This window comes from Plectropomus leopardus, chromosome 11, assembly GCF_026936395.1.
Source record: "Plectropomus leopardus strain MGB_pleo_1.0 chromosome 11, ASM2693639v1, whole genome shotgun sequence".
NCBI lineage: Eukaryota > Metazoa > Chordata > Actinopteri > Perciformes > Serranidae > Plectropomus > Plectropomus leopardus.
The window spans coordinates 36277318-36305166 of record NC_142186.1 but is presented as its reverse complement, the minus strand read 5'-3'; the positions used below and the strand labels follow the sequence as shown (position 1 = coordinate 36305166).

Genomic DNA, 27849 nt, shown 5'->3' with positions numbered 1-27849 from the left:
AAATTATATGAATGCTTATTTTTCCTATGTTAAAAAAAACAGACAAAAAATAAGAATGTATGTACTTATGAATTTAAGTATGTATTATTATTATTATTTTACTTTATGACCTCACTGATGGTTCCTGGAAGCTGCCGGCTCTTATTTTGAAGTCCGTCCCCGGAAGTAGACGCCGGCTAAAGTGAGCTAAAGGACGCTAGCTGGTGTCTACTGTGTGCCGGTAGGTTTCTACTCTCTCTGGCGGCTCTCTGACGGAGTTTATCTCTACAGTTTAAATGAAAACGTGGATGTTAAAATCTGTGCAGGTTAACTTATAAACTCTCTTCTGTTCGCAGCGTTTTATTCCCGCTGAACGAGCTAAAGTTGCTAGTTAGCTAAAGTTAGCTGTTGTGTTTGTTCGTGTTTCAGTCAACTTTTCATCTGTTTACTCTGGTTAGTCAGGACTAGTTAGTCAGGACTAGTTAGTCGTTCATTAGTTAGTTAGTCGTTCATTAGTTAGTTAGTTAGTTAGTTAGTATCGACATTTGAACTCTTCAGTTGTGCTTCATGTACCGTTAACGGTATTAACACGGAATGAGTGAATCATGAATGAATACATTTTACAAATTAAATGTCAATAAAATCAGTAAAAAATTATGATTAATCGGCTACTATGCAGCAGAGATTTATAATCATCACGGTGTTAGTTAATAAAGATTTATCCTATTTTTTTAACAGTTATTTCTCTACAACTCGGGATTTTTTTCCCATTATATTAAGTATATTAAATGCCAGAAAATTGGGAAAAATGCAGTCACTATTTTCCAGAGCCATCTCATCTGCTAACATATATATATATATATATATATATATATATATATATGTATATATATATATTCAATATACTGTTATTTATGACGAATAAAATCGTTGTCAAATGTTAAATTTGAGAAGCTGGAACCAGAAAATTCCTCAACAAATAATAATAAAGTCATGAATAAATAATAATAAATTAAATAATAAATGATGAAATTGGTTTATCTCTGTTGACGAACTCATTGATTTATTGACTAACCATTGCAGCTCTAGTTTTACAGACAACATCATAAGAAAGCAGAGTGATATTATCATATCCACAGAAACACTTCTACCCTCTCAACACACACACACACACACACACACACACACACACACACACACACACACACACGCGCGCGAGCACACACAGCAACTTCAGCATACATTTTTTCAGTTCGTCTGTCCATTGTGTTCTGGATATAATTTTTGTCAATAAAAATCAAAATAGTTTTTTAAAAAAGTAAATAATGTCTCCAAAGGGCATGATTCATCCGACCCAAAATCCAAACTACTCAGTTTATTATCAAATATGACAAAGAAAACACAAAATTCTCACATTTAAGTAACATAAAACCAACAAATGTTTGGCTTTTTGCTTAAATAATTACTAAAGCAATGATTTTATGATCAAAATAATAATAATTTTTCCTTTGACTGAATTATTGACTAATTGTCCTTTACTGTCACCAGATCTGAAATTGAGACGGACAGTATGAGCCCCTTTTCACCACCATCATCCGCACATCAAATATTAGCTGTTTCCAGCTTCTTTAATGTGAGGATTTTATTATTTTCTGTTGTGTGTTATTTAAAATAGATGTCTTGGGGTTTTTTGACTGAATGATGTATTTAGGATTTATGGCAGTTCTCTGTGGCTCGTCACATGTTTAAATATGTGCTGTTTAAGGGGAATGTGAATTTTTCATCTGCACCTAATAAGAAAACGCACAGTGCTTTATAGCTAGACAAAATCAGCACCTGAAATAATGTAAAATAAAAACACCAAATAATGTCCTAAACACGGTCAACATGTTGACTTGACTGCTTTGCGTTTTGCGTCCCAAATTTGCTGCCAACATTGTGCTAGCTGTACCTCTTAAATTTTTATTTATTTTTATTTTTATGCATTGATACACTCAATTATTGGCTTTATGATTTTATTAATATTATCTCAATGGGTTTTATTTTCCATCTTATGTTATTCATTCTGTGCATTCATATTTTCATCCATATTTGTATCTTTTGCTAGTAATATCAAGTAAGTTTTATCCATGTGAAGATTCATTTTGTGTATTCTGTTCTGATTTTATCTTATTTTAAACTGCAGGTTTATTATGTCTTTATGTCCTCTATGTTTTTTTCAGGTGAAGCACTTGATGCATTGTTATTAGTATTATTATTATTATTATTATTATTATTATTATTATTATTATTATTATTATTATGTTTCCAGCTGTGATCATGTTGGAGCAGACAAATTAAACTGGCAGCTTTCACACTAATCAGCTAGAAATAATGTATATTTGTCTGCGGGAACAGAGTTCAGACCTCCTGGTTGTTTCTGTGTTCCAGGTGAGGCCAGGTGAGGCCAGGTGAGGCCAGGTGAGGCCAGGTGAGGCCAGGTGAGCAGGCAGCATGGATAAAGTGCGGAGGATCCTGGTTCATGTCTGCAAAGATCGAGCGGCTCCACAACGAGCTCAGTTTGTTCAGGTCAGTGCAGATATAAATAGACTTTTTCTTATTTCCTGAAATATTGGATTGTTCCTAACAACATACATACCGTTAAACTTCAAAATAAAAGCCCAGTCCCAGTAAAATGCCCAGTCCCTTTTACTAGCCTGGTGTGTTGACACATTTTGATGAAGTAAGGCCTGTTTCTATTAATGGCTTGGTCTGGTTACCATGGTTATCATGCAGGACATTTTTATAGAAGCTCTTTGGATGTCTAAACTGGGCTGTTGGCGACCTGTTCGAGATGATATCAGTTAGCTGCTGAGATCACACATACAAATATATGTTAATACTTTCTTCAGTACACACAGTGTTCGCTTGGAAAGATTCTCCACAATTCAGTTAATTTTACTGAATCGTTACCAAATAGGACGGTATTATCAGCATAGTTTACAGAGAGAAGAAGAAGAAGAAGAGAGAGTTGATGAAGAGGACTGTGTTCATAATTATCATAATTATACATTTAAAATGATTTTAAAGACATTTTTTAAGCATTTTTTCATCTCTTGCTTTTCTGTTTTTTTTCTTTCTTTCTCTTTCTTTCTTTCTTTGCTCCTTTCCTTCTCATGTTTTTAATTTTAAAAAAGCCAGCTTGCAGGTCTCAAAAGGTTAACTAAATAATTTAAGATAAGATAATCCTGCTTGTCCCACGATAAGGAAATCTACATTGCTACAGCAACTGAGTGTGCACAAGATAAGAAAGCAAAAGAACAAAATAATTAGTAAAAACTAGTAAAAACAAGGTGCCAAATAGTAAACAACCAAAAAAACCCACATGATGACAAGTTTGACAATTAAAAAGAAATTTTACACCAATTGCACGTGGAAGATTTGATAGAATTTCCTTCTTTGTTGAGCAAATTTTGAGTGAAAGTCTGATATACATAAACGTCCCAAATATACGGCTTTTTAATTCAGTGATTTAAGCAAATAATAACCCAAGTTTTACAGTAACGTGAAATACTGATATTTTATGTTTTGTGAAGAAGTTACTCCTGAAATCAGTTTTTGAATATTTCTTGGTCTTGTTTTCTCAGAGTATAACGGGTCACTTCGGTGACGGTGGTGAAGATGTGGTGGACGTGAGCTGCTCACTGGAGAAAAACCAGTTTATTCTTCACAGAGTGGACAAAGGACGAGGGACACCTCTGAAGGTCAAACACAAATATTTACCCGTCTGTCTTCAGTGCCCTCTGCCTTTAAAATGTACCTGTGGACCTTTAGTATTTAACCCTTTAACACCTGGATTGACAAACGTTTTGTCATGCTGCTTTCAGACACCTTTCACAAGCATTTAAACCTCTGATACCGAAGAAAATTGATTTGATATCGTTAAAAAACATGGGGGAAAAACGCTACCTTTAATATTTACTTTTTGATCTTAAATATTTACTCCTCTGTCTTCAGTATTTAACCTAATTTTCGACATTTAACATTTACCTTTGTCTCTGTAATATTTACCCCTCTACTTGTCATTTTACCCCTCTATCTTAAATGTGTACCCCTCAATATTTAAAATGCACCTCTCCTCTTGTAATTTTATATCTCCGTCTTAAATATTTACCTTTCTACCTGTTATTTTACCCCTCTGTCTCTAATATTTACCTTTCTACCTGTTATTTTACCCCTCTGTCTCTAATATTTACCTTTCTACCTGTTATTTTACCCCTCTGTCTCTCTAACAGTCCACCTGTCCTCTTGTCTCTTAGAGGCCCGCCTTCTGTCCCATCAAACACCTGTCAGTCTCAGAGGCAGCTGCGATCCCATTGGACGTTCGGCAGCGTGGAGTAGACGTGGGCGTGGCCATCATCCTGCAGACAGCCAATCAGAGAGTGTTGCTGACGCGGCGGGCGAAGGAGCTTCGTATTTTTCCAAACGTCTGGGTTCCTCCAGGTCAGCACTCACTGACGTCTTGCGTTTTGGGATGAAAGTCGGGATGTCTCCGCCTCTCGTTTGTGTTTTTAACGCTCATGTTTTTTGGCTTTGTGTTTTTTAGGTGGCCACGTTGAGCCGGATGAGACGGTAAAAATGTCTTTTTGAACTTTGCTCAGTGTTTCTTCTTGTTGGTTCATGATTGTGCATCAAAGGTTTGAATAGAGCAGAAGAAGGTCGAGATGAGCATTTTGCTTCCTTCTTTTCAGACGAGAAATGTAAGTTAGTGTTGCTCATCGAAAATCTGTTATATATGTTTATTATTATTATCATTAGTAGTAGTATTATTGTTATTGTTGCTGTTATTATTATTATTATCTTTTTAATGTTTAATGTTTAAAATGCATCATTATTTATTATTTATTTATTATTGTTATTATCATTATTAGTGGTAGTAGTATTAGTAGTAGTATTGTATCTTTGAATGTTACATTTTTCAAATGCATAATGAGTTGTTATTATTATTATTATTATTATTATTATTATATAATCTTTTTAATGTTTATGTTTGTAAATGCATAATAATTTATTCATTATTATTATTATTTTTTTTTAGTAGTAGTACTATTGTATCTTTTAATTTTACATTTTTCAAATACATAAAGTTTTATTTATTTATGATTATTATTATTATTATTATTATTAGTAGTAGTATTAGTAGTTTTGGTATGATAATTAATATTATTATTATTAGTGTCATATGTTTTTCAGGTTTCATTTTCAAACGCATAGTAATGTATTTATTTATTGAAAATGTTTGAACTGCAGCTTCGTGTGTTCAGTTTCGTGCAGACTGTCGCTGACTGCACAGTAAACCTTGTTGTGTGTGTAGCTGCTGGATGCAGGTCTCAGGGAGTTAAAGGAGGAAACTGGACTGAAGCTGGAACCAGAGGGTGTTTCTCCAAAAATACTGGGACTCTGGGAGGTGAGACAGACAGACAGGACTCTGCTCACAGTCTTTGTGGAAAGCCAGGCTTAACGTGTCCTGGATCTGTCCCTCTGAGACATCTGCAGTAGTTAGAGAACAAAAGGAGATTTGTGTGGACGAGTGCAGCTTTAATAAATGCATTAATGATGATTTCAGGCATATTTGACTAAAATAAACCCCTCTGTCTCCTGTCTGTCTGTCAGTCTGTGTATCCTCCCATGCTGTCCAGAGGACTTCCTCAGAGACATCACATAGTCATCTACATGCTGCTGCGGTCCTCCGTCTCTCACCTGCAGCTGCAGGTACGTCCCGACTCTGTACGACTTCTGCTCCCTGCGGCAGGATCTTTGTTCTTCCCGTCGTTTCTCCTCCTCTGGTTGTCTCCACCCTGCAGGCGTCTCTGAGCCCGTCTCCTGCTGAGGTCAGCGCCTGTCTGTGGGCGGACAGCCGGCTGGCCAGAGCCATCGTGTCCGCTGTGGACGGAGAGGACAGCGAGGTTAAAATGGACGGCCTGCAGAGCAGCGTCAGGTATTACAGCTGTTAATGCTGATGTGACCGGAGACATTGTGTTTTCAGGTTGTCCCTCTGTCCATCTGTCTCAAGAATGTCTCCAAGGAATTCTTTAAAATTTGGCACAAATGTCCACTTTTTGTCTTTTAATTCTTATCTGTAGTTGAGATGTAGACCTGGTGTCATGAACCAGATCCTGATAATCCTACTTGCTGTCTTTATGTTGACTTGTTATTGACATGAATCTTTTTTTTATGGAAAAAAGGGACAATTTCTGTGCTCTTATTTTGAAGCCTGCTACATGGAAAAAAAGTTGCATTTAATTTGGACACTGAATTTTGTTTATGTTGAGATTTTTTTCAGTTTTGTTTCTGGATTACCAGATAAATGTTAGTGCTTAATGTCATTATGATGCAGCATCAGCGCTGCGAAATATAACCTCTAAATAATATCGCAATATATATGTAGGCACACTTTTTAGATATTAAACCACTAAATAAACCACAGCTACAAAAAAAGTTAAAGTAAGTAGCTGCTTTTATATTAATAAAAGTTCATAAATTATTGCTATAATAAGGTAAAATAAAGGGATTTATGATAAAGTAGAATAAAGTGCTCTTATAATAAAGTTAAATAAAGTACTCGAATAACAAATTTAAAGAAAGTACTGTTTTAATAAAGTACTTGAATAACAAATTTAAAGAAAGTACTGTTATAATAAAGTTCTGCTATAAAAAAGTTAAAAAAGTACTGTTTAAGTGAAATAAATCAAAGCAGAACCACTGGCGCTTTTATTCTGAAGCACACATTTGACCTCCTGCTGTGACCTCTGACCTCCTGCTGTGTCTCCAGTGTGTCTCAGGTGTCCGCAGAAGGAGCTCTGACCGACTCCGCTCTGCCTCTGGAGGTGTTTGTGAGCCGGGCGCCCGCCAGCGGCCCGGACGTGGAGCGGGTCAGCACCGGGACCAAGTTCGCCCTGGAGCTTTGGCTTAGGAGCCTTGAGACCTCTGACCTCTGACCTCTGCACTCTGAAGGCGTCAGGAGGGACAGCTCTGCATCACAGAAAATACTCTCTGTAAATGTAACTTTGATTTTAATGTATTTTAAATCTCATCTTTATTTTTATGATTTAATTATATTTTTTATTTGCCAATAAAACAGAGCCGGGACAGAAAGGGCTGACTGCAGCTTCAGGCCAGCAGGGGGCAGAGCAGACACCCGAGCCTCCACCTGTCCCCGCTGACCTGAGGAGGGTTTTCGGGTTTCTCTCTCATGAAGCTCAGACTTCAGCAGCTTTGGTTAATTTAATATGTCAGATTAAAAATTGACGAATGATGTGAATTTAACTGGCAGATTTGAGTATTTATAAACTCAATACATCTAAACGTCAGAACAACAAAAATAAAACTTTTTCTCCACTAGAGTTTTATTTGTGGCTGTGAAACTGTTTGATTTTGTCATTCTTTCACACCGAGATAAACTCGCTGCACCTCTGCAGATTTGTTAATGAGCATGTCTTTAGAGACTTTACATTATTAGCGTTTATGGTATTCTTACTATTATGTGTTTATGTTATTGTTAAAATTATGTTATTATGTTGTTTATGGAGTTGTGTCAGTGTGGGTAGTAAAAATGAAATACAATATGGGCCTAATCCCTAAAATAAATTAAAAAAACAATAGGAAAATAAATTAAAATACATAAATTGTAAATTAAATGAATTAATAATAATAATAATAATAATAATAATAATAATAATGATAACTTTATTAAGCACAGAGAGGTCCATTGTGTGCTAAATAAATAACACAGTAGTATGTACAAAAATACAATAAAGATTGGAAATACACAACAGTACATTATGCATGTTCATATAAAAAAAAAAAACTAACATAAATAAACATAAATGCTCTTCAATTTAAAAGGTTAGTCAATTCAAGCTGTTAATTTGTACAGTCTAACATTTTATGCAGTTATTTTACCGATTTTAAACTTATTTATGGGATTTACAAAAGGCTTTGCATGAAATTTATTACAAAAAGCGTTAAAATTTGTTTTAATAAATGTGGCTTTTTGTGTGTAATATTTGAAGTTTGAGTTAATATTAACGAGTCCAGACATTAAATCACTGAATTCTGTTCTTTTGTTCCCATTTTGGGAGTGACAACAAGAAAACAAAAATGTATTTTATCTTATTTTATTTATTTATTTTTTATTACTGAAGATGTTTTCTTGTAAAAGCAACATTAGGCTACTTTAAGATTCTGGAACCGGAAACCAAAAAATAATTTAAATGTTCCTCGGATGACAACAGGAAACGGAAACGCGCTCTGTAGTTTAATTTTTCTGCAAAAAAGAAAAATATTTTTCATAACAAAATCATGACGTCATAAATTAGCAGTAAATATTATCGATTAATTTCAAATGAATTTCTTTGTGTTGATGTGAGATAATGTTTTTTGTTTTTCGTTTTTTGAAGGAGTGAAGCAATGACGACAGCGGAAGTTTGGGAAACGAACAACATGGCGTCACGGCAGCAGGTGCTGCTGTTCACCTGCACGAGGACAGGAGAAGTGACGTGAACAAACGTGAGTAACAACTGTGTCTCTGCGTCTTTGCGGCTCCGCTGCTCGTGATGTGTCTTTGTCGCTGGACTGTGAGGATGTGACGGAGGTGACGGTCTGTGCGCGTGTGCACGAGCCCAGACATTTGGACCAAACGCTGCACGTTTAAAATCATAACACGTAAAGCGCGCGCTAATATCACACACACACACACGCACACACACACACACACACACACACACACACACACAGTGGTATCACTTTGTGCACAAAATGACATTTTCACAATCGAGCTTTGAAAATTGCACTTTTATATTGTTTTGCTTGTAACCAACATCAGTCCTACTCATAAATATGAAATAGTAATTCATTTTCACAATTTTAACCTTTTAAATGCCTGTTTTTTGACATGATATAACTATGTTTTTAGGTGGAGAATATAAAATAAAAACAAATAAAATCAAAAACACACAAAAAATATTTTCAATATACTACATGCTAAGTAAATAATTATTATTCTTGGTTATCTAGGATATGTCAATGATTAGAATTAAAACTGACTTGTACACATTATTATTTTTTGTGCAGTGTCAAATACTCACACTCATACAGCTCTGCATACAAAATGTGCTTTTCAAAATCAGGCTATAAAAATATCATGCATTAAGATTATTTTCTACTTTCATTGAGTTGTTTTTTTTAACCACCATCAGTCCTAATCATAAACATCAAAAAATCATACATTTTTGGAATTTTAACCCGTTTTTTGGTTTGATGCCACTATATTTTCAGATGAAAAACAAACACACACAAAAAGATTCAATATACTACACGCTAAGTAGATTTTTTTTGATGATCACATCCTAGAATATGTCAATGATTAGTAGCAACATTTATTTTTATACATTATTTTTTTTTGTGCAGTGTCAAATACTCACACTCACGGCTCTGTGCACGAAATGTGCTTTCCAAAATCAGGCTATAAAAAATATTCTACATTAAGATTAATTTATACTTTCATTGACTTTATTTATTTAACCAACATCAGTCCTAATCAGAAATATTGAATATGATCAAACATTAAACATTTGAAATTAATATTCGCTAATTTTCAGAATTTTATTCCTTTAAATGCCAGGTTTTTGTCATGATGCCACTATATTTATAGAATATTTATAAAAACACAAAAAATGTATTATTTTACAATGTAGAAAATGAATAAAATATATAAATAAATAAATATAGAATAAATAAAATGAAACCCTCTGACATTATTAATAAAAATAAGGGTAACAATAAGATGCATAAAATTAAGGAAAATACAACATTGTAAAGAGTCAAACTTTAATTTATCGGCAATTTGTCATCCTCTGCAGTGGCGTCCTCAGACCGTGAGCCTCGTGTTTCACCTCGCTCAGGCTTCAAGGGGTGTGTGTGTGTGTGCAACATTTCGAAATCCTCCCTGCTTTTGAAGTCCTAAAGCTGACAATTATGTCAAAGTGGTTGCTCAAATTAATGTCTGCCACACACACACACCCACACACGCACGCACGCACACACACACACGCGCACGCACGCGCACACACACACACACACACACACAGACGTGTCAGGTTGTCGTGGCGCTGAGGTGAAAGCTGTGGATAAAAAAGTAAAAGTCAACAGTGTCGACAGAACAGCTCTGATTCCTAAAGGTGTTCCCGTAGACATCAAACACTCAGGTGATTTCCTGACGGCCCGTCAGTCATTAATCGTGATGCCACGCCTCTTTTTCTTCCTCCACTCACCTGTCTGAGTGTTTCACTGTAATTCGTCATTTCACAAGATAATGAGTTCAGTTCAGTCAACAGTCAGTTCAAAACCGCAGCGTCTGTATCGTCGCTTTCATTTTTAATCTCTTTATTGCATAAATCATCAGTGGGCGGGTTTCCATTAACCCTCAACTTACACGCTTGAAACTGCAAATATAAAATACGCCTAATGGAAACACGTCAGTTAAAATAACAGCTCACACAGCGTGGTATTTCAGGTTATATATATATATATATATCAGTTTGTGATATTGGCAGAAATCAGCACGTGCTGATTCACATATTTCATATTAAAGCCGTTATCTGTTGGTATCAGTGACGTGCAGATATATTGTGCTAATATTACTGATAACATTAAAGGAAAGCAATAAAATCAACGTTTATTTAAAAAAAGTCCTGTAATATTTGTGGGTGCATTTCTAATTGTTTCTAAATTGCACAGACTCAGAATATTTCCTAAATTAAAGTGTCGAAACGATGAGCAAGAACCTGTGATGGATGCAAAATGACCCCGTACGATGAAAACACGTCAGTCCACTCAACTTTTTGTGTTTTTGTTGTATAATATCACATCCTGAGTTTGTGTAAAGCTGATCCTCACTGAGTATCTGTCCTTGATTTTGTTTTTAAAGGTTTTTGAAGAGAAGAAGTCGTAAACGTTATGGTCCTGGAGATGGTGGAGCTGACCTGTAAATCAAGGTAAACATCCCCAAACCTTCATGGAACAAACACGTTTTTATCTGTTTTATGTTTGTTCCACTTCCTGTTTTGTCTTTACACTTCCTGTTTTTGATGGTTGTTAACATAGATGTGGCGTCTGCGTGGGCGCCACTTTACGGAGGTCGAGATTGCCAGTAAACAAACACGTGTGAATATAGAGATGCAGATTTTAGCTTAAATTCGACTTTAACTCGCTCTGTTCTCAACTGATTCTCATGAAACTTGTTTTGTTTTTTGACTCACGTTGAACCGGAAACGCGGTTTCTTCGTTTCTGTATTTATGGTTCTTAATACAAGTGAAGAGTTGTGATTGGTTCACGCAGTCTGCCGAATATTTCTCAAAGTTGAGCTCATACGTCCATGTTTTTATGATAAAAGTGTTAAAATAATGATTAACTTACGAGCACGATGATGATCATTAAGTTACAAACATTATTTAAATTAGTCACAAAATAATTTCATTCTGAGCCTGCTGACCGTTGATCTGTTGGTCTGGAAGCTGAAATATTAACATTTGACCTTTATGATTTATTACTGATACATTTTGAATAATTTCCTTGTTATAAAAAGACGATGTCACGGAAAACTGGGCTGACGATCTTTAGGTCTTAAACACCTACACTTAAGAAAACAAACGCTTTCGGACTGGTCTCCGTGACGTATCGCACTTTGACTTTTTTAGGACTTTTTTAGACCCGTGTTAGCAGTTGCTCTCAACCAGAGGTCTGGGGACCCTCAGGGGCCCATGAGGGAGTTTCGAAGGGTCCCTAAACAACTTTGTTTTGATCTTTTTTTAACATGCTGTACTCGATGGTGGGTAGAGTACTGAAAATCTGTTCTTAGGTAAAAGTACTATAATTCCCATAAAAAAGTACCTGGTAAAAAACATTTAAAGTACAAATTACTTTAAATGTTAATATATTTTACAGCGTGCAGGCAAATAATAAAAAATCATCACTTTTTGATCAAACATTTTTAGACTATGTACGTAGTTTTATTTCTTCATGAATATTCTGACCTAATTAAGTGAACCTTAATCAGGTCACTTTGCTCAAACGGTCAGGTGGAGCCAATAACATCAGTGGTGACTCTGTTCCACTAATTATGTTCATGTGATATAATAATAATAAGGTAAATAATATTGTTAGCAGTTACACCTTTGTTTGGTCACTGTGGTGGAATTTGCCTGCAAACGTTCATCACTTACGAAATCAACATGCAAAGCAGCTGATGTTTGAAGGAAACATTTTGTATCCAGGATTATTTTTTGTTTTGAGATAAAAGTACAGAAGTCAAGAAAGTCAGTGAGGCAAAGTTCAGGCGAGATTCGGCCGCAGTGATTTAAAATAACAAATTAATAATATAGTGAAAAGAATTGTCTGTTCACGTATTTAACGGCCTCACTGCCGTTTATAAAAAGGCTCGTTATTATGAAAATCTGCCACTGTCTCATTCATTGTTGTTTTAACCCTTAAAACCTCGACCGACACCACTTTTCTTGTGCTGCATTCAAAGCATTTAAGGCTTTGAGCCCAAATTAGATTTATTTCTTTTCAAAACATTTGGAAAAGGGCAATGAGCAAATTATCAAGAAATGCTCCGTAAATTGCAAGAAATTAGAAGATTTGGAAAAATATTTTTAGGTAGCTAAGGAAAATTTCTAATCATAACAGTCATATATTAAAAAAAATATATAAAAAATAAATATTTTAAATCATTTTAGGTAATTTCTACTGACCGGAAAGCCAATTTGCTCAGGCTTCAAAGGGTTAACTTTTGACTCTTCCTTCTAGTGTCATTTACTGGCTGTATCTACGCCATCATAAAGCACGCGGGGAAGTATGAGGGCAGTGACATTTATGTTTAAAACATAATATTTTGGTATGTAAAGGGGGTATGAATGAGCCTTTGCTGCTCTCATAAGACCACTAATATTCCCCAAAACAGCAAATACAACGAGCTTTACGCAAAGAGCGAAATTACACATATTTCATGTGACATAGTTTCAGTGTTTCATGCTTGCATTATGTGACATTATGGCGAAATATTCCAGCTCTTATTAGCAGTAAACTCCAGTCAGAGTAAGTTTTGACTCAAGCGGTAGACGAAAAATCCACCGGCCAAGCGTAATTTCTACCACCCAAAATAATGTCAGCGAGCAGCAGTCTGATGGTTTCTTTTATCCTAAAACATGCATATTTTTACTGGCCAAAACTTCCAAAGTTTCAGTCATGCTGAAGGTGTGTCTCAGTGACGTAAACGGAGCAGCGAAGGCCCGGCCCAGGCTCTTTATGTCGATATCAGCTCCATCAGTTTCATATCTGACACTCCTGACTTCATAAATTCCTCAGCCGCTCCGCCTCGTTCCACTCCTCGTCTTCTCTTTGTAAAAGCTTTTTGTGATGAGAAATAAACCTGGACTTTAATTTAAAAAAAAAAAAAAAAAAAAGGAATCAATGAGGATCCACTTTCAGGAAATGTCCTGCTTCAAACACAATACAGAACAAACTGGGACGCTGACGCTGCTGCCAAACTGAAATATGATTATTAACACCAGAGACAGCTGCAGCCCGGACAATAACTGCACTTCACAAAAGAGAATATGGAAAAAATGTAATTATGCTCATCAGACATGACGCAGAGTCAGCGTTAGTGACAATGATATGTGGAATATCTCAGCGGTGGTAATACGAAGGATTATAGCAGCATTGTCTCATGAACGCTGTCAGGGAGTTAATACAAATTTATTACAAACATCCGCTCGGACTTTATGATGATCTGATTTTTAATGGTGGTCAAAGGTCAAAGGTCAAGGTCACTGTGACCTCGCATGTTTGTGGTTTATTATTACGTGATATCTTAAGATACCTTAAAAATTTCTTAAAAGTTGGCCCATATACATATACATATATACATATACATATACATATATATGTATATGTATATATGTGTGTGTATGTGCAGTATGTATGTGTGTGTATATACATGTATGTGTATGTATGTATCTAGACATATACATATATCTAAATATATATGTATGTACAGTACATGTATGTCTATATGTCTGTATTATGCACACACTTATACTTACACATATATATATATATATATATATATATATATATATACATAGCGTGTGTGTCTTAAATGTGTCATATAAAAGAGAAATACAAGAGACAATCTATCTATTTTTTATCTATCAATCTAAAATATGATTATATAAAAAAGAATAATACAAATAGAAGTATATATTCAGTATACATCAAGCAATTTACAACATTTTCAAGATAAGGAAAATATAATGTACTATATTTAGATTATTAACGGTAAGTTTGGTAATAAGAACGGTACAATTTGTTTTTACAATAATTGTTTATTAGTGTTTTTAAATACAGAGCCCCACAGTGCTGTACAGACAATAAATAAAAAGCAGCTATGATATGAATTATAACTGAGTCACATGTTTATTCAATTCAAACAGATTACAAATATAAAAAACCCGAAATCCGAAGAGTGTGTTCTATATTGAAATGTTTTTGATGTGATTTTCGTCACACGTCGTTCAGCTCGTCTGACGCTATGCGTTGACCGTGTACGTCGCCGTCCGGTTCTGCATGCGTTGATCCTGGAAGAGACGAATGACAGACTTAGCACAGAGGTCAGAGGGAGCGTCCCTAAAGCAACAGTTTCGTGTTGGCGGATCTTGTTGACTGTAGTTGTTGTTTTTTAGTGGAACAGTTTCACCCTGCGTCTAATTTCACACAGAGATTAAACTGCTGTCCATCCTCGCGTTCGATAAAGTGTGTAAACTCTGACCGGTTGATTAAATAAAACTTAATAAAGCCGAGTTCCTTTTATTAAAACTTGGCCTTAAGTTGTTAAAATAAAAGAGGTGAGAAACATAGTAAGAGGAATAAAAGATAAAACTGAGATGTTCCTAAAAGGTGCTTATCAGTAATATATTATACTTAGAAACTTTAAAAGAAGAGATTAGAAACAGTAAAAGCTTTACAATCGAAACCTTTAACCTGAGGCAGTAATGATTTACCAACGTATGAATAGGTCTGAGTGTGCGCTGACAGAAGTTTAAATAAATTGCTGTTTTAAGTTGATAAACACTTATTCTCACACTCACTGACAGCTTTTGTTTGTCCATTTCCGTGTCGTCATAGTGACAATCACATTACAGTTAGGTGTTACCTTTAGTTCTCCATGTTCCTTTTGTCAATGTTGACTCATTAAAACACAAACAACTGAAGAACTATTAACAATAACCTCCCCAACCCAATGCACGCCCATCTAGATACAACATATGTCACGCTGCGTTTAGGACACGCGAGACGTCAAACGCAGCTGCAACAGACATCTGTTGAAACTATAACGTCTGTTTCTTACCGAGTTTATTGCTGTCATTTTTAAGCTTAATTTAACACAAAAAATAGGTATATAACCAATAATAAGCAATAGCAAACCACAGCAAGTTTACGCTGACTAATGAGGTTGAGGCCTTAGCTTATTACACATAATATTTTTACATTATTTTATACATTTACATTTTGAAAGGGTTCCCACGGACCTGGAAAAGTCATAGCATTTCCAGGCCTTGGAAAGTCACGGAATCAGTAAAAATCTAAAGTTTGAGAAAAGTCTTTGAACTTTTGTTGTGTGTAAAGAAATTGTACAGTAATGTTCTGTGGATAAGCTTCCATGTTATGTAACACAGCAGCAAATTTATTTTCTGTGTTTTCGACGTAACAAAGCTGAAATAGAGCGGCCAGAGGACGACGTGTTTCTCTGGACGTTAGCGCTGCACTGGTTGTCTCGTGGGATTTTTCCATTGGATTTCGGATCATGGTAGAAAATAATAATGATTTTGATGAGGGAACCAGGGCGATGCTAACCTCTGCGTCTATGAGAGGCCGTTTGGGGCGAAACACTTAACTGCCTGCACTCAATCACCGTGCACATGTCTCGTTTGCTGAAAGAGTACCGACTAAAATATACAACAGTTTTCTTTGCCCATAAAAACTACGATCGTTTCTTGTTCTTGTGGTTGCGGACACAACAAAAAACAGGGTTCTTAAAACTATGTAAAAGTTCATCTGACCCGAAAATGACTTAAGCTTTGTTTTGAAGCGTAACAATTGGGAAGCTGTAAATGTTCCTCTGCAGAGTGATTGAAAGCTCATGTTGGTTTCACTGGTTCACTCTGCTGGTTGTGTTAGAGCAGCGCTGTGTGACGGCATTAATGTAAAAGGATGAACTCTGTTCTGCTGCAGAAAGAGACTCTTTCCCAGGCGTCACATTACAGCACACAAAGACACAACCAACACACACTCTTCCCTGTGTGTGTGTGTGTGTGTGTGTGTGTGTGTGTGTGTGTGTGTGTGTGTGTGTGTGTGTGTGTGTGTGTGTGTGTGTGTGTGTGAAGTTTAATTGTGAGCGCCAGATCCTGACAGATCACTGTCCTCATAGAGACTTAAAACGAGCAGCTTTTGAGGGATTGCTTCTTTGTGAGGATGTTTGTGTTGTAATTAGGGATGCACGTTGATATCGGCACGTCATTGGCAGATTTTGGCCTAAAAATGAAATATTGGAATCGGTCAACATGCTGATTTCTGCTGATGTCATAAACCAATGAATATTTTTTTAAATTTACAAAGTGACTTAAGGTAAAGTATTTTTCTTATTGTTCACAACACAATTAATATTATATAAGCTGAAAAGCATTTTATTTCATGTCTCTATCTGCTGGTGGGACATCATGATAAGAGTATGCATAATATGATGTTAATTACACTGCAGAAGAGACTTGATGATCACTAAAACTGGGCAGGAAAATATATAGTGGAAATACAGTATATCAACATCAGTATTGATCATTGGCCAAATGAATTATAGTATATGGGCATATCAGATATCGGCAAAAGATCTAATATCGTGCATCTGTTTGTGATGTGACCTAATGAGGATCAGCTGACAAACCACCGTCCTTGAGTTTGTGAGGACACTAGCATTGCGATGTGTCTTTGTGAGGACATTAGTCTTCTCAGAGATGTTCATATCTAGTGACGTTTGACTTACATATACTCTCCCGTTGGCCCTGTCGAAGTATCCGTGTGTGGTGTACAGAGGGATGTTGTCTCTGTGGCTCAGATGGTCGTAGGGAGGCTCTTTGTAGGGCTTCCTGCAGCAGCACCACCAGCACAGCTGCAGAGGAAGAGTAGACTTTTTTAGTCCTACGACACTAATCTCCAAACATATTTAAAAATAACCACAAGGGCAGTACAGGGCGTACTAACGAATATTCACATTTTTGTTTCAATCGTCTTTACACATTAGGTCAGTTTTTGTCTCAGCAGCTCATGTCACTAAACCGTGCAATTTACTTGTGAGTGCACAAATGTCTATTTTTTGTCAGTTTACTCAAGAAATGTTGAATAATTCAGTTTTCGTGACCAGATTTCTCTGAAATGCAGAAAAACAAATCATACATTCATATATACACACACACACACACACACACACACACACACACACACACACACACACACACACAAAGAGTCTGAAAAGCCCAGTGCTGTTCATAAAACACTCATGATGCCCAGACCACTGACTCAACACTATTCCTTATTCTTGCATCATCATTGACACCGAAATGTCAACAAGCCAAGATATTGCAATTATCACAACATGAATTTTTCTTATTATATTAAAACTTAAACAGGTATTATCATGGACAGTATGATCTGGCACACTCCCACTAGGTACCAACTATTTATGAATGGTGTTCGAGCGCTGTTTGGATGGAAATTGTGGTGGCACATCATTGCATTGCTCCTGATAAGGGCTAAAATTTGTGTGTCCAGCTGGGTCATGTTTCCATCATTGCCGATCAGAGCTGATTGGAGCTAGAGCTGATAAAATACCCGTGACTACGTCAGAGTCCCTTGTAGCGAGAGTGAATTCTGATTTTCCCACTGAGAACAAAAGCCAGATGTTAGCTGTTTTTTTGTTCCACGGGAAAGACGCTAAAGAGAATAAAACCAGGTTTGATTTTTATTTTTGTTTTGTTTCAGACTCACCAATCCGAGGAGCAGCAGGAGCAGCAGCAGTAGAGCCACGGCTGCAAGGACCAGCAGAGCAATTCCCCACCCAGGTACGCCGCCGCTTTCACCCAGGGGTGGGGCCGCACTCTGAGGTGGACTCTGCGATGTCATTGTGTTGTTCGGGGCAACAGTTGGGCCGCTTGCTGTTGTAATTCCACTTCCTGTGGCCTTGGTGTCTTCAGACCTCATCGTGGTGAATGTCGAAGTGATTTGAGTGTTTCTGCTGCCGGCGGAAACTGTTGCATCATGTGCGGTTTTTGCAGTGTTTGCCGTGTTTGCGGAGTTTGGTGTGTTTGCAGAGTTTACAGAGTTTGCGGAGTTTGCTGTGTTTGGCACAATGGATGTAGAGATGATGTGAGTGCTGCTGTCGCCAGGGGAATCTGTATCATTGTGTATGGTGTTTGCAGAGTTTGCAGTGATTGCGGAGTTTGCAGAGTTTGCAGTGATTGCGGAGTTTGCAGAGTTTGGGGTGTTTGCAGAGTTTGGGGTGTTTGCAGAGTTTGCAGTGATTGCGGAGTTTGCAGAGTTTGGGGTGTTTGCAGAGTTTGGGGTGTTTGCAGAGTTTGCAGTGATTGCGGAGTTTGCAGAGTTTGGGGTGTTTGCAGAGTTTGGGGTGTTTGCAGAGTTTGCAGTGATTGCGGAGTTTGCAGAGTTTGCAGTGATTGCGGAGTTTGCAGAGTTTGGGGTGTTTGCAGAGTTTGCAGTGATTGCGGAGTTTGCAGAGTTTGGGTTGTTTGCAGAGTTTGCCGTGATTGCGGTGTTTGAAGAGTTTGGGATGTTTGCAGTGTTTGCAGTGTTTGCAGTATTTGCCGAGTTTGCAGAGTTTGGGGTGTTTGCAGAGTTTGGGGTGTTTGCAGAGTTTGAAGAGTTCGGCATGATGGATGAAGAGGTGATGTGAGTGTTGCTGGGAGAAAGTGTTGTGTTGTTGTATGTTGGGGTTGCAGAGGGATTAGAGAGTCTATCTAAGGCGTCTCCTGCGTGGTGCATGTTGTCCATTGGGTCGTACATGTCTCCTGCATGGTGCATGTTGTCCATTGGGTCGTACATGTCTCCTGCGTGGTGCATGTTGTCCATTTGGTCATACATGCCGGCTGTTGAGTTGTACATGTCGGCATATGCTTCCTGTATGTGGTTACAGGAGGAATTGTGTAGGTGGAAGTCCGGATTAGTTGTTGTGATCATGTCGGGTGCAGGTGTTGCTGCCGTGTGGTTGTTGTCGGGGGTGAAGACATCTGGACTGCTGTTAAGTGATGGTGAGTTGGTTGTCAGGGCATGAGTCGGATGAGAAGACACTAAAGAAGAAAAAGAAAAAAAAACAAGCTCATCCTTCATGTGGTTTTGCGATCCATCAGCAGACTGTAAATATTCAGCATTTCTTGTAATTGATTATTCATTTTATTTGTTTAATCAAGCAGAGTCTCAGATTTTTTTCTGTTTCATGTCACTGTTTGGACAAAATAACACTTTGAAGATGTTAACTATAGATATAGATATAGGTTCCAAATTCTAAGCAATTTTGCTATTGATTATTGGTCAAATTAACGATGATTTATCGATTTATTGTTATCTGAAAAAAACATATTGGATGTACTTTAATGGGATTGCATAGTCTATTGAGTAATTGATTAAATTTCAAATATTCGAATAAATTCTTAATAACCGATTAATCAACCATCGATTAATTGTTATCATCCCTCGTGCATCTCTACTGTCCTCCTGTTCTGCTCTGTGCTGAGACAAACTAATTTTCGTTGATCAAATGATCTCTGTGAGTAATTCTTTGAGTTACTCTTCCAGGCAGACGGTCTTTGAGGTGTTGAAGCGATTAGAGACGATGCAGTCAGATTGTGTTATTAATTAGCCTGTCTGTAATTCTCTTCACTTTTGTTGTCACTCAGACTCTTTAATGAGCCAACAACCTTTTGTTTTAAGCTATCCTTGATGTGAAAGTTTAAAACTTTTTTTATTACTCGATCTTTATTTCGAATATAACCAATAATATTACAAAGAAAAGGGAAAAAATCAAACAAAACAAAAAATAAAAGTATGAGTTTATTACTTCTTCCACAGCACACTGATGAAATACCCAATACCAAAACTGAGAAGAAAGCAACAGAAATAACTTGTTAAAATAGTTTCATCAGATCAAATTGGCCGATTCTTCTTTGTATTATGATATTATTTTTTTGATTCAGCCTTTATTAGAACATCAAAATTAAAAAAGGTTGCACAACTCTTCTCCTGCACACCCCTCGGCTATCATCAGAGCATGTGAGGCGTTTTCGTTCTCTATAGCTCCTTGATTTGTCATATGATCAATAATTTGCCATAGATTGAGAATCAGAAATACTTTATTGATCCTCGGGGGGAAATTGTGGTATGTTACAGTCTGCCTGTTGCCAAGCATAGAGAGTTCAGGGTGTCTGCGGAAAAAAAGGTCTTAAAAGGCATTGAATTCATAAAGTTAATAATAAGGACTTGATTGATTTTAAATTGACTTATAACAACCTTTCAAAAATCTTGAAAATAATCAGACATGGGAAGTAGGATTTTATGAGTAGTTTTTTCTGACAAAATATCTGGTAATATCAATTTTTTCGTTTAATAATTTAGTACATATTTCTAATTAAACTCGTGATGATGGAAGTGGAATCTCACATGCAGAGTGGAAAACACAAAGTCACCAATCAAACTGCCCAGAAAAGCACTTCTGTCGGTAAACCAAATACATGCTTTCATAATAATGTAATATGTTCAACATTTGATGATCTAAAGTTTTCACAAGATAAAAAGATGTCACATTTGGGCAAAATAAAACTGTCCTTCAATTTTGGTTATCAGAAAAATGGTCTTAAAGTTAACTCCAAGTGGCATTAAAAAAGTTTTAAAGTCTTGTAACTACCTGGCCTTTGGCTGCAGGAACTCTGGAATTACAGAAGTAGAAATAAGAAGTATAAGGAGGAAGTATGTAAGAATATAAAAATAAAATATGTACCATCATGCACCATCAACACTACTATGTAAATTATCAGAAGTTTAAAATATGTGTAATGTGAGTATGTTAAGTGTGTAAAAAAATCTAAAAGTATTAGCCTCATGCTTCAGAACAATGTATAATACTAGTATGTAAAATTAGAAATGTTAAAATATGTGTATCATAGGAATGAGGAATAAGAATAAGAAATATGTACAATACCTGTATGTTCAAAATGTTAAATAATTTAAGAGTAGGTAGAATATTGCATATTTGAACAATTCTCCATATACCATACGTCATCCATCAAAAATACTATTTATAAAATCTCATAACTCTAATTTGATGTAAAAACTGATAGAAAAATATAGATATAGAATATTATTTCACAGTATTCTTCTATACTTTTTCGTTCAAACTCATCAGAAAGGTTCAATATTTGGCAATTATTGACCTGACGAAGATCCAAATAGGATCAAAACATCTTGAATAAACTTGTGTGGCATGGAGTAAGCGTGCAGGCTTTACCTTTTTTTCCTCAATATCCAACAAAAATCATCAAATTTCATCATTCAGACTATTTCAAAGTCCAAACACAAAGTATTCCCCTCTGGTACTTCACATTGATAAATAATCCAAACTGATGTTAAAGTCCACCTGCGTTTAAACTTAAAATCCATCAAAGAACAACATTGCTGATTGTATAAAAGATACTGACTGACACCTTTAAGGCTTTTCTGTCTTTTTCTAGACTGAACGTCTCAGTTAATTAAGACTTTAATGGGCAGACTAATACATAAAAAACAAAAAAACAGTGACATCTGTAAATAGTATATTTTACATATATGATAGTAACTAAACCTCTCGGTTTTTCCTCCAGTCTGTACACAGATTTCTCTAATATTGCAACCAAGTTCTCTGTCATCTAGAGTTTCAGTTTTTATTCTACTTGATGCGTCAGCAAAACTTTGGCTGTGAGAAGTTGAGCTGCGAGTGTTTTTGTACCTGAGGCGGCGACGCTGAGAGCGATCCAGAGTGCGAGCAGCGTCTCCATCTTTCTGCAGGAAATCCAACAGTTTGTGACAAAGATCTCAGTGTGAGCAGCTGCTGGAGTCTGTTTCCACCCAGAGAAAGACTCCTTTATACACCTGCCTCACCTGCACACAGGTGGAGGAGGGAGGGAGGGGCTGACACACTCCCATCATGCTCAGCACGAGCAGGGCTCCACTCTGTGGTCACAGTTAGTATGGTTTGGCCCGATGTGCAGTTCCCTGTTTTCTGTAAATTTCATGTTTCAGTGTATACTGGGTCAGCTTTAGATTTCTTGTGCTTGTGTTCTTTGACAAGCTGCAGAACCCTTCAAAAACATGGAAAAAAGGTGGCGAGCAACAAGAAAAGAAATATACCACAAATCAGTGAAAGTTTACAAGAAAATTACCTGAAAATTTGTTTAGTTTTTCCTTTCAGTTAATTCACTTGAAGCTTTTTATTTATTTATACCAATTTCTGCAGGTCTCAGAGAATTATTAGTATTTTATGGTTCTGAGATCTCAATGGTTAACCGCCTTTTCAACAGCTTTTTGGCGTTTTGCTGTTTCTGTCGTAACATGACAACCAGTTTCTTTCCCCAAAAGGAGGTGTGGCCTTGGTGATGAGACTGCTGGTCGGGGCTATGAGCGTAACTTAATGCTCATCATGTTTCAGAAGAAGAATCCATATTAAATGGATTAGAGCAGAATGTAGTCCAGTAGAAACCAGTGCACGGTCAAAAACCCCAGGAGATAATAGAGTTAAATATGTTGAAGTTGAAAATAGTAGAGTTAAAAACATAAAACATAAAGTGACAGTTTAGTATAGAATGAAAAATTATAATAAAGGACACCATAAAAATCTCCCAAAGACACAGTGTAGTAAGTCATAAAAAATGACTGTATAGTGTTGAAAAAGTCATAGTAAATGTTTAAGAAGTGATAATATAGTGTGTAAAAAAAGTGATAGTATTGTATGTTGGAAAATAGTCAGTATAACATTGCAGAAAAGTGGTTAAAAAAGTCATTAAATAGCATATTAACAAATGTCTTAAACACACTATAGCATGTCAAAAACAGTGTTGAAAAAGTGAAAAAACAGCAAGTCAGAAAAAGTCTTAGTGTAATAGATCAAACAAAAATAGAGTATAGTACATCCAGAAGTATGATAAAAAGGTTATAGTATAATGTGTCATCCATAATATCACCAAAAAGTAATGAGATCCTATGTGGTAGAAAATATCACTAAAAAAGCATGGTTTAGTATGACCAAAAAGAATTAGTATAGTATGTCTTCCAAATTATGGTGAAAGGGATCGTATAATACCATCCATCCATCCATCCATCCATCCATCCATCCATCCATCCATCCATCCTCCGCTTATCCGGAGTCGGGTCACGGAGGCAGCAGCCTGAGCAGGGAAGCCCAGACTTCCCTCTCGCCGGCCACTTCGTCCAGCTCTTCTCGGGGGATCCCGAGGCGTTCCCAGGCCAGCTAAGATGCCCAGCCACCCTACGGAGGAAGCTCATTTCGGCTGCTTGTACCCACAATCTTGTTCTTTCGGTCACTACCCAAAGCTCATGACCATAGGTGAGGGTAGGAACGAAGATCGACTGGTAAATCGAGAGCTTTGCCTTTCGGCTCAGCTCCCTCTTCACCACAACAGATCGGTGCAGAGTCCACATCACTGCAGACGCTGCACCGATCCGCCTGTCGATCTCCCGCTCCATCCTTCCCTCACTCGTGAACAAGACCCCGACGTACTTAAACTCGTACACTTGGAGCAGGATCTCCTCCCCGATCTGGAGGGGGCACTCCACCCTTTTCCGGCTGAGAACCATGGCTTCAGATTTGGAGGTGCTGATTCTCATCCTGGCGGCTTCACACTCGGCTGAGAACTGATCCAGTAAGAGCTGAAGTTCGCAGCTTGATGAAGCCAACAGGACCACATCATCTGCAAAGAGCAGAGACCCAGTCCTGAGGTCACCAAACCGGACCCCCTCAACACCCTGGCTGCGCTTAGAAATTCTGTCCATAAAAGTTATGAACAGAATCGGTGACAAGGGCAGCCCTGGTGGAGTCCAACCCTCACTGGAAATGAGTCCGACTTACTGCCGGCAATGTGGACCAAGCTCTGGCTCCGGTCATACAGGGAACAGATGGCCTGTATCAGGGAGTCCGATACCCTATATTCCTGGAGAACCCCCCACAGGACTCCCTGAGGGACACAGTTCAAATGCCTTCTCCAAGTCCACAAAACAGTGGACTGGTTGGGCAAACTCCTATGCCCCCTCAAGGATCCTGCCAAGGGTCCAGAGCTGGTCCACAGTTCCACGACCAGGACGAAAACCGCATTGCTCCTCCTGAATCCAGGGTTCGACTGTCCGGCAGACCCTCCTCTCCAGTACACCTGAGTAGACCTTACCAGGGAGGCTGAGGAGTGTGATCTCCCTATAGTTGGAACACACCCTCTGGTCCCCCTTCTTAAAAAGAGGGACCACCACCCCGGTCTGCCAGTCCAGAGGCATGGCCCCCGATGTCCACGCAATGTTGCAAAGTCGTGTCAACCATGACAGCCCCACAACATCCAGGGCCCTAAGGAACTCCGGGCAGACCTCATCCATCCCCGGGGCCCTGCCACCAAGGAGTTTTTTAACAACCTCTTCAACCTCAGTCCCAGAGATGGAAGAGCCCACCCCCGAGTCCCCAGGCCCTGCTTCCTCACCAGAAGGCGTGTCGGTGGGATAGGGGAGGTCTTCGAAGTATTCCTTCCACCGATCCATAACGTCCCAAGTGGAGGTCAGCAGCGCCCTGTCCCCACCATACACAGTGTTGACAGAGCATTGCTTTCCCCTCCAGAGACGCCGGATGGTGGTCCAGAACCTCTTCGAGGCCATCTGAGAGTCGTTCCATGGCCTCGCCGAACTCCTCCCACGCCCGGGTTTTCACCGCCGTAGCTGCACTCCGCTTGGCCTGCTGGTACCTGTCTGCTGCCTCCAGAATCCCACAGGCCAAGAAGGCCTGATAGGACTCCTTCTTCAGCTTGATGGCATCCCTCACCGCCGGTGTCCACCAACGGGTTCGGCTGTTGCCGCCCCGACAGGCACCAACCATCTTACGGCTGCAGCACCGGTCGGCCGCCTCAGCAACAGGGGCACAGAACATGGCCCACTCGGACTCAATGTCCCCCGCCTCTCCTGGGACATGGTCGAAGCCCCCCCAGAGGTGGGAGTTGAAGCTCTTTCTGACGGGAGACTCTGCCAGACGTTCCCAGGAGACCCTCACAATGTGTTTGGGTCTGCCAGGTCTGACCGGCGTCCTCCCCCGCCATCGGAGCCAGCTCACCACCAGGTGGTGATCGGTTGACAGCTCCGCCCCTCTCTTCACTATAATACATTGTCCAAATTATGGTAAAAAAAAGTCATAGTATAGTGTGTCAGGCAAAGTAAACTAAAAACAAAACATAGTATTTTATGTCATCCAAAATATGACCAAAAAGTCATACATATACTATGTTGTCCAAAATGTGACCAAACAGTCATACTTGTCACACCCTGTCCTTGTGGTTGACTTTTGTCTTTATTCCCTAGTATTTCTACTCTTGTTGCCTGATTTATTTTGATCTTCACATGTTGTCTTGTTCCAGGTGTCTCCACTTCATGCCCTCCTGTGTTTCCCACCTGTGCGATTACCTGCCCCGCCATAATGTGCAGCACCTGTGGCTCATTGTCTCTCCTTGAGTATTTAGTCTGTGTCCTCCTCCCTTCTCTGCTAGTTCGTAGTATCCTTTGTGACTGCTTACCAGCTCTCCTCGTGAGTTTTTCTCCAAGTCACATCGTTTTTTGACCTGTTTGGATTTTTGACCTTGCCTGTAGATTAGAGGACTTTGTACTTTTACCTCATGGTCTGATGATCTGTGTACCTACTCACTCTCCAATTAAAGACCCGTTTGGCTGATTCTTCTTAAGTTGGGTCTGCATCCTTGAGTCCCTCCTGTGTTTGTTACAATACTATAGTATGTTGTCAAAGATGTGACCAAAAAGTCATAGTGTAGTATGTCGTCCAAAATAGCATAAAAAGTCATACCATAGTCTGTCGTCCAAAATATGACTAAAAACCTTGTAGAGACGTCATAGTAGAGCATTATCGTTTTATCGCCCAGTCCTACATCATAGTATACAATATGGGAAAAAAAGACCAAAAATCTCACAATATAGCATCTCGAAAATGTTGATATTTTTCGACACAGTATAATATGTCGCAAAAACATATTACAGCTTGTAGAGACACATTATACCTACAGCATGTCCAAATGGCTGAAAACGACATAGTATAGCTTTTAGAGAAACATTATATGATAGCATGTCGAGAAAAAATGTCATAATATAGCCTGTCGAAAAAATGGCTGAAAAACATCAAAGTATGTCAAAAAATAAGGCCCAAAATGCATATTAAAGCGTGTCAAAAAAATGTATGAAAGCATTATAGTATAGTATATACAGTATAGTAGTACTGTTTGTCAAAAAACGTCAAATTTTGGCTTATCGAAAAGATGGCGGAGAACAACATGGTATAGTATGTGGGAAAACACATTTTGACGTGCCGATAAATTGGCTGAATGACATATAGCTTATAGAGACACGTCATAGTACAGTATGTCCAACAAATGGCTGAAAACTAGATATGATAGCTTTTAAAGAAATGTTATTGGATTGCCAAAAATGTCATTATTGAGCATGTCAAAAAAATGGCTGAAAACCGGAAAAAAATGTTTAATTTTGACGTGTCCAAAAAATGGCTGGAAACAGCCAAATAACTTGTAGAGTCACTTCATGGCATACAATGTCGAAAAAAAGGCCGAAAATGTCATAATATGGCATGTCAAAAAAATGGCTGAAAACCATGTAGTATAGTATGTGAACAATTATGACCTTTTTTGGCCTTTTTTTCAAAATTGTATGCTATGGCCCGACTCTACAAGCTATAATTCTTTGTTTCCAGCCATTGTTTGGACAAGTCAGAATTTGACATTTTTCACTATTCTATGCGATTTTTGGCGGTTTTTCCGACATGCTAAATTATGAGGTTTTTGTCCTTTTTCTACATTGTATGCTATCGCATGACTTTACGAGCAATATACTGTATGTCATGTTTAAGCCATTTTAACAAACATGTCAAAATATTACTTTTTTCGATGTTCTATACTCTGCAGTTTACTGCCATTTTTTCGACATCCTAAATTAACAGATTTTGGTTTTTTTTGACATTGTATGCTATGGAGCAACTGAAAAGCTATAATGTGTCATTTTCAGCCTTTTTTTTGGGATATTTCAAAATTTGACTTTTTCTAGCGTATTATACAAAGTGGGTTTTTTTTGCCATTTTTTCGACGGGCTTAATTAAAGTATTTTGGCCTTTTATGCCCTTTATTCCCACTTTGTACACTATGATGCATCTCTACACGTTATTCTATGTGGTTTTCAGCCATTTTTAAGAGGAGTCAAAATTTGACTTTTTTCGCCAAACCATGCTATTACCTTTTTTCATTTTTTAGACATGCTAAATTAATAAAAAGGTTTGTGGCCTTTTTTGCCTTCATTCCCACTTTGTATACTATCGTACGTCTCTACAAGCTATTATATGTTGTTTTCAGTGATTTGTATGACAGCAGTCAGAATTTGACTTTTTTTGACATACTATACTA

General features: G+C 37.8%; 2 protein-coding genes across 10 annotated transcripts; one reads left to right on the top strand and one right to left on the bottom strand.

The window, feature by feature from the left end:
* The first annotated feature begins 117 nt into the window (after positions 1-117).
* On the top strand, positions 118-26112 carry nudt17 (nudix (nucleoside diphosphate linked moiety X)-type motif 17). Of its 9 annotated transcripts, none has more exons than XR_015778015.1 (13): positions 118-220; positions 2420-2547; positions 3606-3722; positions 4278-4461; positions 4565-4590; positions 5333-5425; positions 5632-5730; positions 5823-5956; positions 6791-7019; positions 8418-8526; positions 10946-11012; positions 18113-18192; positions 25792-26112. XR_015778015.1 is itself a non-coding variant. In XM_088084757.1 (9 exons), exons 2-9 carry the CDS (start codon positions 2473-2475, stop codon positions 6954-6956), a joined length of 894 nt encoding a protein of 297 aa, XP_087940883.1. In that variant the 5' UTR covers positions 118-220; positions 2420-2472; the 3' UTR covers positions 6957-7361. The 9 variants fall into 9 exon arrangements, 1 of the variants encoding a protein (XP_087940883.1); XR_015778018.1 differs by having other exon boundaries at positions 127-220; positions 2430-2547; XR_015778016.1 differs by having other exon boundaries at positions 132-220; positions 2410-2547.
* On the bottom strand, positions 14393-22737 carry LOC148188343 (uncharacterized). The gene is made up of 4 exons (XM_088084756.1): positions 22122-22737; positions 18119-19434; positions 17118-17243; positions 14393-14658 (listed from the first exon to the last, which is right to left on the bottom strand). The coding sequence occupies exons 1-4, from the start codon at positions 22168-22170 to the stop codon at positions 14611-14613; spliced, it is 1539 nt and encodes a 512-aa protein (XP_087940882.1). The 5' UTR covers positions 22171-22737; the 3' UTR covers positions 14393-14610.
* Positions 26113-27849: the final 1737 nt, after the last annotated feature.